The sequence below is a fragment of the Poecilia reticulata genome, chromosome 12, assembly GCF_904066995.2.
Source record: "Poecilia reticulata chromosome 12, P_reticulata-male-v2, whole genome shotgun sequence".
In the NCBI taxonomy this organism is placed as follows: Eukaryota; Metazoa; Chordata; class Actinopteri; order Cyprinodontiformes; family Poeciliidae; genus Poecilia; species Poecilia reticulata.
Genome location: NC_088841.1, coordinates 288,553 through 305,020, shown reverse-complemented (window position 1 = coordinate 305,020; position 16,468 = coordinate 288,553). Strand labels below are relative to the sequence as shown.

The window sequence follows — 16,468 nt, the reverse complement described above, 5'->3', positions numbered from 1 at the left end:
ATAGGGCCACACTACATGTTGTAATTTGACAAGTGCTTTACCTGGGCGTGTGGTTGATCGACGCTGCAGGTAGGCTTTGTTTGGTTTGTTCCTCTGTTTGTCTTTACAATAAAAAGCACACACAAACCTGATGACAAACAGTGGAAGGCGTGGGCCAACACACCTGGTCCAACACAGAGGAGATTGACAATCTGCCAACAGTCCCGACAGCTTCCCTTTTATGGGCGCTCAGATGTGGAGGCAGCGACCCCTGGTGGTTCCACCTGTTACAATACACATAAATAAACTCATATATGCAGCCATTCTACAAATTACTCAGTTGCCTTTTATAAATTATTTCATATATACCCTCGCTATAACCTTTCACGGTATCGCTGCTTCGTAGATTTTTTTTGTGCAGTTTTTTTTTCACAGTGTTCTGCGTCCTGATTGGCTGTATGATTGGTAAACTGTCTCTGCGCTTCTTCTCTACCTGAGTGCCAATAAAGTTACGTATTTAATACAGATTGGTCATTCAGGAGAAGGAAACGGAAACTTTCAATGTCTGCTGGAAATAAAGTGGCCAGAGGCAGCAGAACCCGACAGGAGGCTCGTTTGATGAGATCCGTCGCTCTGCCGCAGATCCAGCTGTGAATCTGGCGGGCGGGTTGGAGGAGACGCGTTAATGACGTCACTCTGGATCACATTAATAAGGCCTGATTGATGCACATCCGCTGACCTGAAAACAGGTTTTGTTATTTGGTTTCAATGTAGAGTATTTATTTATGGTGTGTAATAACTAAAAAAATGAAGGTAACTACGTCACGGATTTCGCCTCACGGGTTATTTTCGGAACGCAACCCTTAAGAAAAACAAGGGTTCGCTGTAAATGTAGAGTTTACTTCATTTTTTTCTACTGCAGGAGAATTTTGTCAAAAAAGCATAACAGGTTAAATTTCAAAATATTGTAAGAACTTTTTGTTTCTTCTTTTTTTTTTGTTTTTATAAAAATCTGTTGGGAAAAAGGTCCACAAGCATCCTCATTCCAAACACATTCACTTAAATTTTCACTTTATGGAACATGTTCACATTTTTTATTGACTGTATATCAAATATATTTTAAATTTAACTGAAGATATGACATAATACAACATATAATATTCAATAAAATACAAAGACTTAAATCATCTTCAGTGGCGCAACAACACATTATTCAGGTGGATGCGAAAACGTAGGTCGACTTTTATTTTTTAATAAGCAACGGCTGCTGGAGAGAGACTGCTGAGTTATCTGATACAAGCTGAGTGCAGCACAGAGAAAGAAACAGCAAACATTTGTTCATAGGATTAAACTATTGTAATATACTTGTCTTATTATTATTCTAAAATATATTGATGGTTGACAGTTTACCGGTTCCACATATCCTTGACTTTTATTATTTGCTATCCTTATCTGGGGAGTAGTGACTGATGCAGAGGGGCTGTTGGTTTATCTGATACAGGCTGAGCTCAGCAGCTGGTGCAGCACAGAGAAAGAAAAGCTCTCAAAGTTCAAAATATGGATCAGTTGTCCACAAACTTAAACCATCCTTCCTTATTTAAATTTTATTTTTTTTATTTACTATAAAATCAAAATATTAGTATTAGACAATTTAGTAGGTAGTGACTCAATTATTTGGACCTTATTCACCCAGAGCCAAGTTGGTTGGCTGAAGTGACAGAGTGGAGGACGGTTCATCAGATACCAGCTGAGAGCAGCAGAGAAAGAAACGGTGAGGAAGTTAAACACCGAAACATTTATGTTTATGAAATAAACTATTCTCTGTTTTTAATTCTGATTTGAAATTAATATAACAATTAACATGATTTAATAAATGCTTGACGATTGAGTATAGTGACTCCAAATTTCCATGATCTTAATTTCTTCATCAACCTTGACTGGAATGAAGTGACTGAGTGGATGCAGGCTTGGAAGTGGAGATAAATGTTCTTTATTTGATTAAATTTACATGAATGGAATAAAAAAAAAAGAGGAAACTTTGTCCAACTCTCATGATTTGACCAATTACTTCTTGGGGTGATGCATAGAGCCGGGTCCGTTGGTGGGATTCCCATCTAACGTTTTGGAGCTTCAAGCAGTTGAGTTGGATGTTAGCAGACCAGCTTCTCCACCTCACTTCACAACCTGCTGCCTTTTGTCTTCAGGTTTTCTCTTGGACAAAAAAAGGTGGACTTCCAGGAACCATCCAATTTATGGACTGGAATTTAATAGACTGAGCTTGAAGTCTGACAGAGAAGGGAGGTTCCTCTGGGTCACACCGGGCCGTGTTTTATCCCCACACCGGATGAAGCAGCTTCAGCAGACGCAGAGCGTGATCCTTTGGAGTCAGACGTAACATGCTCGGAGTCCTGGAACGTAGGAATCTGGTGCTGAATCGAGGATTCGAACGCTGACGGAGGTAAGACCAGATTTCTATCCAGGAGTGTAGAGGATGAAGCATCAGCTGTCATAAAAAGGGAGCAGGAAGATAAGAGCAGTTGGGGGTGGAGTCTACCCCCAACTGGGGGATAGTTGCATAACTCAGGGAGGATGTATTTTCTAGAGCTTTCCATGGGGGAGGGGAAAATATTTTGTCTGTCTGATTAAGATAAGAGTTTGATTTAATAGAAGGTTCCAGAATCTTGTCTGTTTTATTTCGATAAGAGCTTAATTTAAATCTGGAAATTCACGATAAGAATTTAATACAATGATAAGGCTCAAAATATACAATTAAAACACATGTTTGATATGATAAGGGTTTTATATAGTATTATTAAAGAGATAAGGCCATATAAAACCTTATTAAAACAGATGTTTGATACGATAAGCATTATATGACGCAGATTCAACAGATGGCCGAGGCGATAGCATAGATTTTTTATTTGGGTGTGGCTTTTTAATCCATCAAACTCGATTAATTAAATTTTGACATAAGGGAGTATCTTTATTTTTGAGGTCTGTGTTAAATTTAATTTAAATAAAACTTGTTTCCCCTGTCTGATACTGTTTGATTCAGTATATATTATTGCAAACACTTCTTACAAACACCTGTCTTTTAAATATTTTTAAAAGGTAGGATATTCTGATGTAGGAATTTAGTTAATCAATATATACCTCTGTATTTCATGAAACGTAGGAAATTCAAATAAAGGGAATTGGAGCAACAAAATGTGCTACCTAAGTATTTTGTTAAAGTTGGGTATTGTGATGAAAAGATTAAGTGCATCAACAAATGCTACCACTATATTTTCTAAAGGTAGATGAAGGGATTTGATGCAACAGAATGTACTATCCCGTATACAAGTAGGACATGCCGACTAAGGATTTTAGCACAACTACTAACATCAACATCAACTACTGTATTTTCTAAAGGTAGGATATTCTAACACAAGGAGTAGTGCATACATCTGTGATAGCTTTTCATTTTAAACGGGTAGGAAATTCTGATGAAGGAAGAGAAATTCTTGTGGTTTCGTTGTGAATATAAATTGTTCCAATACTATGCTAAGCATAACTCCTAAGCTTCCATTTCAGTCCCGTCACTCAATGAATGCTATCCAATGATGATTTTTAATATTAACACAACCAGTTATAGTTTTTGATTTGTAAACATGACGGTAGCAGTTTTAGACAGGTAGCACTGACAAGTAGACATAGCTATCTAACTATGCTATGGTAAGAAAATCTGACAAGGTAGCAATGATAAAACCAAGATGTTCTGTCAGATCATCATGTGCGGTCATAATAGCAGACATGCAGTGAGTACGCATGTGCATTAAGACGCCTGCGGCATTTAGAGGAGCTGTCAGTTAAACTACAAACACCCCCTGTCTAAAACTCGCCTCTCGGTTTCTTGATGATGGTCTGAATGGTTAACTAAGAAGTCGGGATGTCATACAGCTGTTAATAGCAAAGTGTATGACGATCTAACTTCTACATCATGATGTTATGTTGCTGATTAAATAAAAGCATGTGGCAATGACAGCACATACTCTCTGACAGATACGGCCATCAGTTTGTGCTAAGTGTATGATGATCTGAAAATATTTACAATATTTGCACTTCAGTCAGCTGTTTGTAATCCTGGCTATGAGAAAGTTTTGTGTTTCACATAATAGCCTGATTTGTAATATATTGTTCATAATTTGTAACATATCAGCATTGAAACATGTGTGCTACATCTTCTACAGAATATATTTGGTTGAAAATAATTTTTTGTGAATAAATATTGAAAATGCTGCAACAGCAATGTTTCACTTATGTAATGTGAAAGAGCAAAATAACTTAGAGGAAATGATTATGGTTTTCTGGTATTATGCTGGGCAATGACTGCTTTTTAACATTCTGCCTGAATGTTCAACATTGCATTGGACATGTATTACGGTTATCAAATAATACTTATGCCAACAGTGAAACATTGTGGAAAACATACACAAAACTGTAACAGATGTGTCAGCATCTAACTAATTTTATATTTAATGTAGGACCAAATAGAAACTCCATTTTTAAAATTTGTTTTCTGATTCAGAGATTAATGAGTGGAGAACTGCTTACCTTAAAAACCCTTGAAAACTAAAGAAGTCAATTTAAAAATTCTCAATAACATTTGTCCATAGAGGGAATTATTACGATAAAGATTCAACTTTGACACTAGCAGTTGTACCTTTTGCGACAAGGATATTGAAACAACAGATCATGTCTTTTTCTGTTCACACTGGAACATTTTGTGGAAACTTTCAGGACTGGATCTCAACAAAAAACTCTTCCTTTAAAAAGAGAGGATGGAATATTTGGAACGACCCTCAGAGACAAAAGAAATTACTACCTGCTGATCATTGCCAAATGTTTCATCCACTCCTGTAAATGGGAAAATAGAAAACCAGACTTTTCAACCTTTAAAAGCCTTCTGATGGACAAACCCTCAAGAGTCTTAAAACGGATGAAAAGAAAGTATATAAAACAGCTATTTGATGCCTATAATGAGCTGAATTTATTTGATGAGAAATATGTTTGTTTTTCTTTTTTTCTCTGTTTACTGTCACATTTTTTCTTTCATCTCATATTTTTATGTGTGCCTTAAACCTGTAAGATTTGATATCTTCTTGCCACGTGATTCTGTCCAATTGTTCAAAATGTTTAATTAAAAAAATATTTTAATTAAAGGCAACGCTTTTGTCAGTGTTGCCTTCAACACTGACTGACATCCTCAAAAAGCTGCAGGTTCGCCATACCTGATATACTTTATCAATTGTTTTGTATTATATCGTCATTGTTTGTCTCTTTCCTGTGCTTGTTATTTGTAAATGTAAAAATAGCAATAAAGCAGGAAGAAGAGAAACAACTTCCTGTGTGAGAGCAGAAGGGGCTGGGAAACAGTTCTGATTGGCTGATTCAGCTGCCATTCAGCTGATCTCTGCCATATTAAGAATATAACCAAGGAAAACAGTCACTTGCAGGAATTTCATCAAGATCCTGAGCCAATGGAAAGTTTCGCACATATCTTGAACTATGTGATAGGAACTAAGACCAAACTCATCGAGGTGGAAAAGGTAGACATCTTATTGTTCGATGTTGATTTTCTGATGATATTTGAAAGAGTTCTAACATATAAACATAGCTTAGCTTACGTTTCACTTGCCTTTGATAAACTAGACAGGAGAGCTGAGGAAACGCCTCCTTAAGTCGAGAATGTCGGCTATTGAATCATTTCGTGACTTTTTTAATCCATTACATTGCTGGATTCGTGTTTCGTAGGCTTTATGTTAATTGTCTCGTTGTTGTAGAATTTGGTGCGGCAGAGGGAAACAGAGTAACCATAGAAAAGCATGATGGGTCAGATGGTGGCAAATCCTGGTTATTCTGTTGGGATGAGGGATTTTTGTGCTGTTACGTTTAAGGGCGATGTGGACCAGGAGCCTGTCATGAGAAACAGGTGATGATTTCACACAACCGAGAGATTTCAATCTTAGTTTTGTCTTTCTGCTGCATGTGACTCGTTTCTGGTCATTAAATCAAAACGGCGGCTCTCCAGTAGCAAAACTAACAGGTTTTTATAGTTATAGACACTGAATAAAAACCGCATGACGACAAGAGAATCACTAACAGGAGGCGAAGCAACGGCGAGTAATTCTGTAAATACAGGCGACATAATGAAGGAATTTGAAGCAATAAGGTGAGTTGACAGCCTGTGGCTAAAACTGCTGGAAGATTGTACAGTAGGAAACCCTGATCTGCGACTCTAGTTGAAACTTTGGCATATTAAACGTATGTTGCTACCAGGGCCGTGCAGAGGCCGCTACAGGGGCAGGGGCTCAACAACAACAAAGGGCCCATCTAACCTCATTCTAGGACAGAATATTAAAGCCTCTCAGCTTTCAGAGTTTAATAAAAATGATAAATTACAAAATTGTGAGATATACAATCAAAGCTAACGAACATCTCCATATAGAGCATAACACTATGCAAATGTAAGATATTTTATTAGTAATTTCTTTCTGCAGGTCTATTTTGTTATAGGAAAGTTTTGCAATATTCAAACCCGCAATTTAGCAAGATATGTAAATCAGAGCTGGACCACCAGACATATTTTGTCTTTACAGAATTACACTATTAAAAATATAAACAAGGGCACAATGCAACCTTTCAGTGACTGTAATCTATAAAAAGAGCTGCCTGTTTGCTACACTTGCAGTGGAGATGAAGACGGTCCATTCAGGAGAGCAGAGCTGCACCAAACTTTAACGTGGAAATGCAGAAAAACGAAAAAAACAAAAGCAAAAATTAAATTGTTAATGCATGTCACCATGAGAAAAACCTACTGGGTTTTGCTTAAAAAAAATTAAAAATATATATATAAATCACAAATTTTTGGCTCATGAAGTGAATTTTCTTTTTTGCAAAACAAACTTTATTTGTGCAAGTCAGAAATCTTTTCTTGCTATTCTAAGTTTTTTGCTTGTGATTCTCACTTGACGTCGTGAGCAGGGCCTAAAATCACAACAAAAGATTTATGATGTGTGCAAATAAATGTTTGTTTGGTAAAAATGAGTTATTTAATTAAAAAAAGATTTTTAAGGAATCATTACAATTCCAAAAGTTTTGATTACAATTTTATTTTACTTAACTGAGGGTAGTTTTTTTTTCATTGAGTAATTGGGAAACACATTTAACTTCATACTCTGAGAACCAGACCCTAAACTTAAAGGTTGGATTGAGTTTTTTCCCCTTCATTAATGTCACTTTTATTACATACATTATATCTATCATGGTAATTCAGGGTGAGTTATTTTTCATTCTAAATGAATGTCCTTGTTGGACTTTAATTTAAGTGTTATTCTCCTTCAAGATGCATTTACCTAATGCTAGAATAAATGAAATGTACATTATGTAGCAGAGAAAATTAGAAGATCGGACATATATCCATTATGGAGATGACAGGTTTTGAATGGGCGATGTGCCTTATTGCATAATAAATACTGAAGAATGACTGATATCATTAAAGATACAGGGGAGAAGCTTTTTAGTTATCTAGCGTTGCTAGTAAAGTTGTTAGCTAGCAGCTAGCTAATAGCACAACAACAACAGCCTAATGTCTGTATGATAATACTGAATCGACAGATAAGAACAGTTTTTCCTCACCTGGCTGTCTCCTCCCCTCAGTAGTTCTTCAGAGAAAGGCAGACGCAGAGGCCTGTCAGTGTCTGTTGTATTTCATTACCTCTCTGCTTAAACCGCGACTCCGAGCTGAAGCAGAAACGATACTTCAATGTTTTCCATCATCTGACAAGCAGCAAGTCTACTCCACTTTATTCACCAAAAACGTTTTTTCTTTTTAAATTCACCAAAAACTGATCTGTTTCTGTCCTTTCTTTGGATTAAAATGATCAAACAAAAATATTGCGATGCAAAGGCAACACAGTGATTTTAGTGACGTATGTTTTTTAAACATAAAGATATACTGACTCTGGCACAATCATTCAAATTAAGTTGAATTGGAAGTTTCAGGTTATATATTAGCTACTTAGCATATCTGCTGTGCATCATATACAGTTTGATACCTATAAGGGTGTAAATTTGTGTTGCAAGTTGGTGGGGATGCATTGTGGGGACCAGGAGGGGGGTGGGTGCTGAAGCACCCACAGATATTGAAAGCCTTTTTTGTGCTAAGAATATGACTGAAACTTAAATGTGAATGCCATACAGTCATATTTAATAAATTAGATGTCATGGTTAGGCTTGTCTGATTAATCATACTTTTTGAAAATAACAACCTTTTAGCAGGTTTTAGACATACTAAACAGTATAAAGATGCAAAACATCAGTCGTCTAATATTTTTCACTTGATGATGGAACATAAGAAAGAAACATTTCCTTCATATTGTAATTTATGGAATGAGTGTATATTTGCTCAATGCTTGCCTATAGTTGAAAACAGTTACACAACTCAGTAATATTTTTTGTGAAGAATTATCACAATAATATTGTTGCCTTTTATTATCTGATTTTATCAAGTGCTAAATGATATCAAGATTAGATTCCGTAGCAATAAAAATGTTATTATAGATTTCAAAAACCAGAATAATGAGGAATCTGAGAAAAGTGCTGTTTGGATATGTAAAATATGTATTCTCGCTGCATATAAATTTATAAATAGTTTGGTTTCGGTCAGTTCTGTCAAGATGCAAGAGAGGACTAAGCAAATTTATCTATTATATTAGCCAATAATTTAATTTTACCTAACTGCTGCTCTAGGAACCATGGTTTCCAAATAAACTTTGGCTCACATGCTTTATAAAATTATTTCATTGCTCTGAATACAGCCAGGATCTATGAACAAATTATATAATTAGTCCAGAGGAGGGAAAAAAACATAGAAAAACTGGTGGTTGTATTCTTTTTTTCTCAGTCATGTTACCATAGCAACCAATAAACAACAGCGCCACAGAGCAGAAGTTGCAGTCAAGTGTATCAGGAATCAACATTCCTGAAAACAAAAGCATTTCCCACACAAAAAATATGTAAAAACACCCAAACAAAACATTTAGACCCTTACAGTTTTATGTTCTTTGATTTTCCAGGCTTATTGTTAACTTTGCGATCATTAAGAACCTGATGTTTGCAGTGGTTGATTATCTAATTTAAAAACTTGTAATTATCTGTCAGAAAATATATGTGGGTTGCGTTATTTTGTGTTAACTGAACCAAAACACACCAAACTGTGCAGCACAGGTACACATTAAGTTTGTCAAAGTCAAGCTATAGCATAACTAACATACCCCCTACATTATGAATATTTTTTTTAATTAAAACTTTTTACTGACTTGTGAAATGTTATTCCCATGGACCTTGTTATCTTGCTGTCATAGACAAAATAGCAAAACATTGTGTCTCCTTTTCAGATTCTTTGCTTGATTATATCATTTTCCCAAGAACCAATATTCTTGACTCAATGCAAAGAAATGGCCCGTGATGCACGCAAGTCATCTGATGTCCAAATCCACTAATCACTGAGCGAACTTGTCATTTACGGTATGTTTTACAAAGGAATTTTAAAAAGCATTCGTGCACTGGCTGTTAATGCTTTGAACAGAGCGAGCAGCTGCTGCTGAGCTACTGTCTGCAAATAGAGGAAGACACATAAAGGAAAACAGGTGTAGGAAATATTGGTGGGGACTGTCTCTGTCTGGCCAAAGTTGGTGGGGACATCTCCACACCAGTCTTCCAGAAAATTACCCCTATGGATGCCTAATTTAAACAGATGATTATAAAAACAGCAAATTTCTCAGTGTACAAATAATACTGATTTCTAGGTAACACCAACATGAAATCAGTCATTTGTTTACTGTAATAACAAAGTCTGTTTAAAATTTGCAGGGCTCCTTGGAGAGACAAAATTGAGTAGGCAAAGGGCAGTGGGAAAGGACTATGTAAAATCGACTTGTTTGATTTTACAAAGTTGCATTATTTCGGAGTCCCCAAAGGGACATGTAGGATTTTTTTTCTTTTGCAAAAGGTTTTTCCATGTACATTTATATTTAGTGAAATATCTGAAGTTTTATATATTTTTCTTTAGTATAGAAATGCACCTCAAACCTATGAAATAATCAGAAACTTTCCATAAAAAGGAAAGAAATAAAAAATACATCAAAACTATTTGGACTATTTCTGAGTTATTATCACAGGATGAGTCATCTGACAGTTTTGATTGTCTGTTTTGTATTGGTAGTCTGAATGTTTTAAAGCAGTGGTCCCCAAGCCCCGGTCCGTGGACCAATTGGTAGCGGGCCGCGCAAGAAATGGTGAAATATTTCCGTTTTATGTATTATTTGAGTCTGGAGGATCTTTTATTTTGAAAATCCTTTAACCGGATTCTCTCGGTTACTTGTGCGTCAACATTGAGCCCACAAGCAGCAAAATGAGTAAGAAACAGATCAGATGTATTTGGAAAGTTTCTTTGCAAACGGGAAAAGGCCCAGAGAAGAAACAGGAGAATGGATTTATCCCGGACCGGTAGGTGAGTCCCACATTACAAGCCGCTCTGCGTAACATGCGGCGACCGGCTGATAATGAGGCAATGAAGCTTCAAGCTGCTTCACCACGTAGAGACCAAGCAGGCTGTGCTCAATCAACACACCTCGGGTGTCATTGTCTCTCATCACTCCCAGATGGGACCGTTTCGTTGCAGAGAAACAATCTCAGGGCTCCCGTTAGTCATTATAGTGAGTTAAAATTTTCAAGAAAGTAAAATGTTCGTTTTTGTGGTGGATCTCTATCTTATTTTGAAGGGGTATGTAAACCTTACCATAGCGGCAAAATTTCGAAGTCTTGACCGGTCCGCGATAAGAAAAAGGTTGGGGACCACTGGTTTAAAGAGCCGTTTTCCTATGCAGTTCCATCTCAGCCTTACACAAGCAGACATAAACATGCAATGAATAAATCAATTTTCAATCAGTTTTTTGCACCAAAGAGTTAATAATAAATACGTTTTCATTGAGGCTCTTTAAACGTATATACATTTGAAATTTTAAATTGACATTTGTAAGTCAATTTATAAAATGGACCAGCAAATATTGCAGCAAGTATGGGGGTATTTTCCTGCCATAATCCAAGAACACACGTTTTCAGTCTGAAAGCAGGATTTCATGTCTTTGGTTCTCAAAACTTTTAATACTTTTGCTTACATTTTCAATTTGAACGCAGGACTTTGTGTATTTCTTCTCAAAACTTGTAATGATTGTACTCTAAACTTCTCCTCTCACTCAAACTTAGGCATGGTGCTGTTCACACTACACCTTGAAGTGACCCAATTCTGATTTTTTGTCAAATTGGATTTTTTTTTTTTGGCATGGCCGTTCATACTTCCAAATAAATGCAAACTGTATGTATGTGTTCTGCAGTCTGAACGGGCAAACGACCTAAAAGTGTCCCGCGTGGGCAGTAGAGTTGCGCAATAACATCAGTGTTCTCCCAACCACCATAAAAAGAATCAACGCTCTGTGTTTGTGGAAGTAAACATGGATGCTAACGGTTGGAGCATAGTTTACGATTTTGAAGTTATCAGACCGGAGCCAGCATGTTGACAGCTTAATTCTCATGATAGTCCGTCATGGCACACCACCCATAGTCAGTGGGTGGCGCAGGCTGCTATAATCAATATTATCCACACAGACACACCCGCTTGGCGGAAACAAATGCACCCAGTACCACATTTTCATTATATTGGCTGAAAAGTTGCCAGGTGACTGTGACAAAAGGCATTTTCAAAAGCGAGCAGAGTCCAAGCAGAGACTAAGTTTGAGCGTGAGGAGAAGTTTTGAGTACAATCATTACAAGTTTTGAGAAGAAAGACATGAAGTCCTGCTTTGAAAATAAGCAAACGTATTAAAGGTTTTGAGAACAAAAGACATGAAAACCTGCATTCAGACTGAAAATGCGTGCTCTTGGATTGTGGCACAAAAATTTCCTCAAAAGTAAGCATATTGCGAGGAAACGCAAAACTTATTGCGAGGAAACGCAAAACTTATTGCGAGGGAACGCAATACTTTTGCGACATAATGTAAAAGAAAAAAACCCTCCATGTCCCCTAGGGGGTTCCGTACATTATAACATGTTATAATGTTATTTTTTCATCAAAAGCATACCTGGAGTGTTGCTTTGAAAATCCTTAAATCGTCTTTGGCAACCATGCCGGGGTGCCTATAACACTTGCAACACGACAAAACAATATGAACTCAAGAATTTCCGGCCAATATCCAAGATTCCTTTCTTGGAAAAGTCCTGGAAAAGGTGGTCTGCATCCAACTTAGATCATATTTTCAGGCGAATGACATTTATGACACTTTTCAATCAGGGTATCGTGAGTTTCATTCTACTGAAACAGCCCTGTTGAAGGTGTTTAGTGATATCATGATAGCAGAAGTTTAGTGAGGTGTCCTATCATCTGTACGCCGATGATCTTCAATTGTACTGCTCTTTCAAGCCTAGTGAGCCGCATAAACTTTGCACTCTCACTAGTTGCTTGGCCGAAGTGACAAAATGGTTCACTGAAAACAGCCTATTATTGAATTCCAGTAAGACTGAGACCTTGATTGTTGCTCCTGATAGTGCTGTGCCTGGAATTAAGCAGCACCTTGGAAACTTGAGCTGCACAGTTAAAAGTAACCTGCGCAACTTGGGTGTCTTCATGGATGGAGCAATGTCTATGGAGCGGCACATAAATCAGCTTGTTAGGAATAGTTTTTTCCAAATTCGGAACATTTCTAAACTCCGTAAAATGGTGACTTATGGTGAGCTTGAGATGATTGTTCATGCTTTTGTCTCATCTAGACTGGATTATTGTAACAGTCTGTTTACATGTCTTAATAAGAGGGAGTTAATGCGTCTGCAGGTAGTACAAAACTCTGCTGCACGCCTGCTCACCTGCACCCACAGGAGGGAACATATTACTCCCATCCTCAAAAGCTTGCACTGGCTGCCTGTATCTTACAGGATGCACTATAAAATCCTGGTACTGACTTTTAGAGCTCTTCATGGACAGACGCCAGACTACATTAAGAACCTCATACAGCCTTATGTTTCGACTAGGAGCCTCAGGTCGTTGAATCTGAACTTGTTGATGGTTCCTCTGACCTTTTTTAAGACTCGTGGAGACAGATCTTTTAAAGCTGTGGCGCCCCGCCTATGGAATGACTTACCTTGCACCATTCGATCTCTACATTGCATAGACACTTTCAGGAAACAACTTAAGACCCACTTTTTTAAACTTGCTTTTTAGTGTAATATTGTGTTTTATTGTTTGTATGTTGTTTTAAATTGTTTTATTTTTACACTTTGTGCAGCACTTTGTGACCCTGGTCTGTGAAAAGTGCTATAGAAATAAAGCTTACTTACTTACTTACTTACTTACTTACTTACTTACTTACTTACTTATAAATAACCAAAATATTGCCTATTTCCCTAAAGCTCCTCCTTCAGTTCCCAGCTTAGGTTCTGTTCCAGATTAGTGGCAGCAGCAATTAGCAAACACCTGGTGGAACTGCAAGGTGTACTACAGTGCTCTTATGAACAGCTGCAAACAGCATCATGCAGAAGCACTGTTGTGATGATGTTGTGAAGGGGGAGTGTCAGAATGGGTAGGAACTTATTAAAGACACAGAACCCAATTTCACTTGATTGTGTTGTAAAATGGCATTGATTTCCTGGAGAACATAAATTCACCTTTTTAAGATATTGACCCTTATTCCCAACATATGAAGACACTCCTTCCATTACACAAATATATAAACTTTACAAAACCTGACAGTTTTTGAGCTTTTTATTTGCTTTGTATTGGTAAATAATCTCTCTTTAATTGTCTGTTCACAGATTTCTTCTATTCAAGTGGACTGATTCGGTGTAGAGGTCACTGCTGCTCCAGAACATCATTATGGCTCACAGTTAATGCCTTTGAATTTACTGACTGTCTCTGACATTAAGAATATGCAATCAGTCAAGCAAGACACTGACTCCAGTGAGACATACAGTGGGGATGATGCCTTGGTGCTTGCTGTGGCTTTACACAGATCTAACAAAAATCTTGTACCTCACAAAATTTCATCATTTCCTTTCAAGACTAAATCTACATGCCGCAGAAAACGCGAGTTCATCCCAGAGGAAAAGAAAGACACCATTTACTGGGAAAGACGACGCAAAAACAATGAAGCTGCCAAGCGCTCAAGAGAGAAGAGACGCATTAATGACATGGTCCTTGAAAACAAGCTGATGGCACTTGGAGAGGAAAATGCCTCCCTCAAGGCAGAACTGCTGTCTTTAAAAATGAAGTTTGGCTTAGTTAGTTCATCAGCATATGCCCAAGAAGTTCAAAATGTATCTAGTCCCCCCACGGTAAACTCCCATGAAGAGTTGATATCTCCCACTGCTGTCCAGAGTTTATTCCAAAGAGATCTTGCACATGTAGAGCTAAGCAAAAGCTGTGCATCAGCTATTAAACACTTACCTCTCATGCCTGAAACATGGGCTGCAAGTCAAGCAAGCTTTACTGTCTATAGGACAGCAGATTTTAAAGAAGAACCAGAAGAAAATACCACCTGGCAGGAAACTAGTACACCATATAAACTTTACAAAAATTGCAAGGTTAGCCATTTGTCTGATGTCTACTCTCAAGCAGCATCATTCATGCAGACTGCCAGGTCATCCAGTAACTCGCTCAGGAACTCAGATGAAAATTCTTTATGCAAAGCATCAGATGGTGACGATGAGCAGCAAGTCCCTAAGGGATTGGGGCCTTCTGTAGCTGACCAAAGAAGTGTTATTGTTTCTACTCACAAAGTGCCAGATGTCAGTTCTTCAGCTTTGCCACATAAACTACGAATCAAATCAAGAACCATCCAAATTAAAATGGAGACAACTGACCCTGAATATGAGTCCTCTGGAAAGACTTCTTCTGCCAGCATTTTAGAAGGAGTGTGCTTCCAGAACTCCTCAGCATACATGCAGCCTTCTCACTGTCCTTTGTCTGTACAGGTGTCCAACATGCAAGGCTGGAGCCGTGGGTCTGAAAGCAGCGTTTCTACACAGTGGCTGCCAGAATAAACAAGTCTTAAGCTCAATACTAGTTCAAAACCATTGTAAATTCCTATGAACACTCATATACTGAGGATATCTATCCGTAAGTGTTGGCACTGTGTCAACAAAACTGACCTCTTTGACAAAATTAACCACAACATAGAAAGATTCTGAAACAAAGTTAGCCAAAAGCATCAATGCGTAGACTTTATCAAAGAGATGCTGATGTTCATATCACAATGAATGAAATATGATCTTGTTGTACTTTGGATTTTAAGTAGTACTTGTGGCATTGTTAACACTGATATCGAGTAAATTTAAAAAAACTAAATGTTAAATTTTTCCCAGACTTGTGATTTTTTGGGGAAAACACAGTTCATTAAAATATGCTAAGAGTTCAGGTTTCAGGGGTTTATTCAGGACTACACTTAGAGTTAAATTATTTGCCATGTATTGTTCTTGTTTATTTGACATAAACAAGAGCCTGACGTTCCTGCTGCTCAACTGGTGCAAATCCAAAATGTACTTGGTTATTGGCAGAACTACAGAAGACCACCACGATGCAGTGAGTGGTTGGCTGATACAGCTCTTTCTCACTCCACATGACTTCACATAGAAACACAGAGATTGGGCAAACAAAATTGCTTAAGACATAATGATTTATTGTGAAACTGTAAATTATGTTTTTTGTTCTGATAACATAGTTCTATAATTACATAGCTATCATAAAGCTCCAACTACACTCCAAGGAATAATTGAATCCTTAAATCTTCTGTGATCTTCTGTGATTTGACATCTTTCTGATACAAGTAAGGGAACTATTACTCATCATAACTTCACAGAACCTCCCCTAAAAAATTTTTTTTAAATCCTTTAAGTCACTTTACCAATTTAATTGATCAGTGTTTTGTTGCCTTTCATAACGTTCCATAACATTAATTTTGTCTGATCACCCACTGGACATGCCCCACCCAGGCACTGAGTAAGAAAAGCAACTCACTGAGTAATGCTCACTGACAGCAGGTTGGATTAAAAATTAATGGTAAGTGGAGGCACGTTCTCTGGAGTGATGAATCGCGCTTCTCCATTTGGCAATCTGATGGATGAGTCTGGGTTTGGCAGTTACCAGGACAACGGTACTTGTCTGACTGCACTGTGCCAATTTTAAAGATTTTTGGAGGGGGGATTATAGTGTGGGGTTGTTTTTTAGGAGCTGGGCTCATCCTCTTAGTTCCAGTGAAAGGAATTTTGAATGCTTCAGCATACCGAGACATTTTGGACAGTTCCATGGTCCCAACTTTGTGGGGACAGTTTGCAGCTGGCCCTTTTCTCTTCCAACATGACTGTGCACCAGTGCACAAAGAAAGGTCCTTACAGACATGGATAG

At 37.5% G+C, this 16,468-nt stretch overlaps 1 protein-coding gene across 4 annotated transcripts; it reads left to right on the top strand.

The window, feature by feature from the left end:
* The first annotated feature begins 162 nt into the window (after window positions 1-162).
* Window positions 163-15,481, top strand: nfil3 (nuclear factor, interleukin 3 regulated). 4 transcript variants are annotated; one of them, XM_081614025.1, is made up of 3 exons: window positions 5,396-5,567; window positions 9,417-9,546; window positions 13,882-15,481. In XM_081614025.1, the coding sequence occupies exon 3, from the start codon at window positions 13,957-13,959 to the stop codon at window positions 15,106-15,108; it is 1,152 nt and encodes a 383-aa protein (XP_081470151.1). In that variant the 5' UTR covers window positions 5,396-5,567; window positions 9,417-9,546; window positions 13,882-13,956; the 3' UTR covers window positions 15,109-15,481. The 4 variants fall into 4 exon arrangements, with proteins under 4 accessions (XP_081470152.1, XP_081470151.1, XP_008422042.2 ...); XM_081614027.1 differs by lacking the exon at window positions 5,396-5,567 and adding an exon at window positions 6,097-6,190; XM_081614026.1 differs by lacking the exons at window positions 5,396-5,567; window positions 9,417-9,546 and adding an exon at window positions 163-2,437.
* Window positions 15,482-16,468: the final 987 nt, after the last annotated feature.

Bases quoted from the DNA above. Each gene is read 5' to 3' on its own strand.
- nfil3 (XM_081614026.1), top strand. From the start codon at position 13,957: ATGCCTTTGAATTTACTGACTGTCTCTGACATTAAGAATATGCAATCA.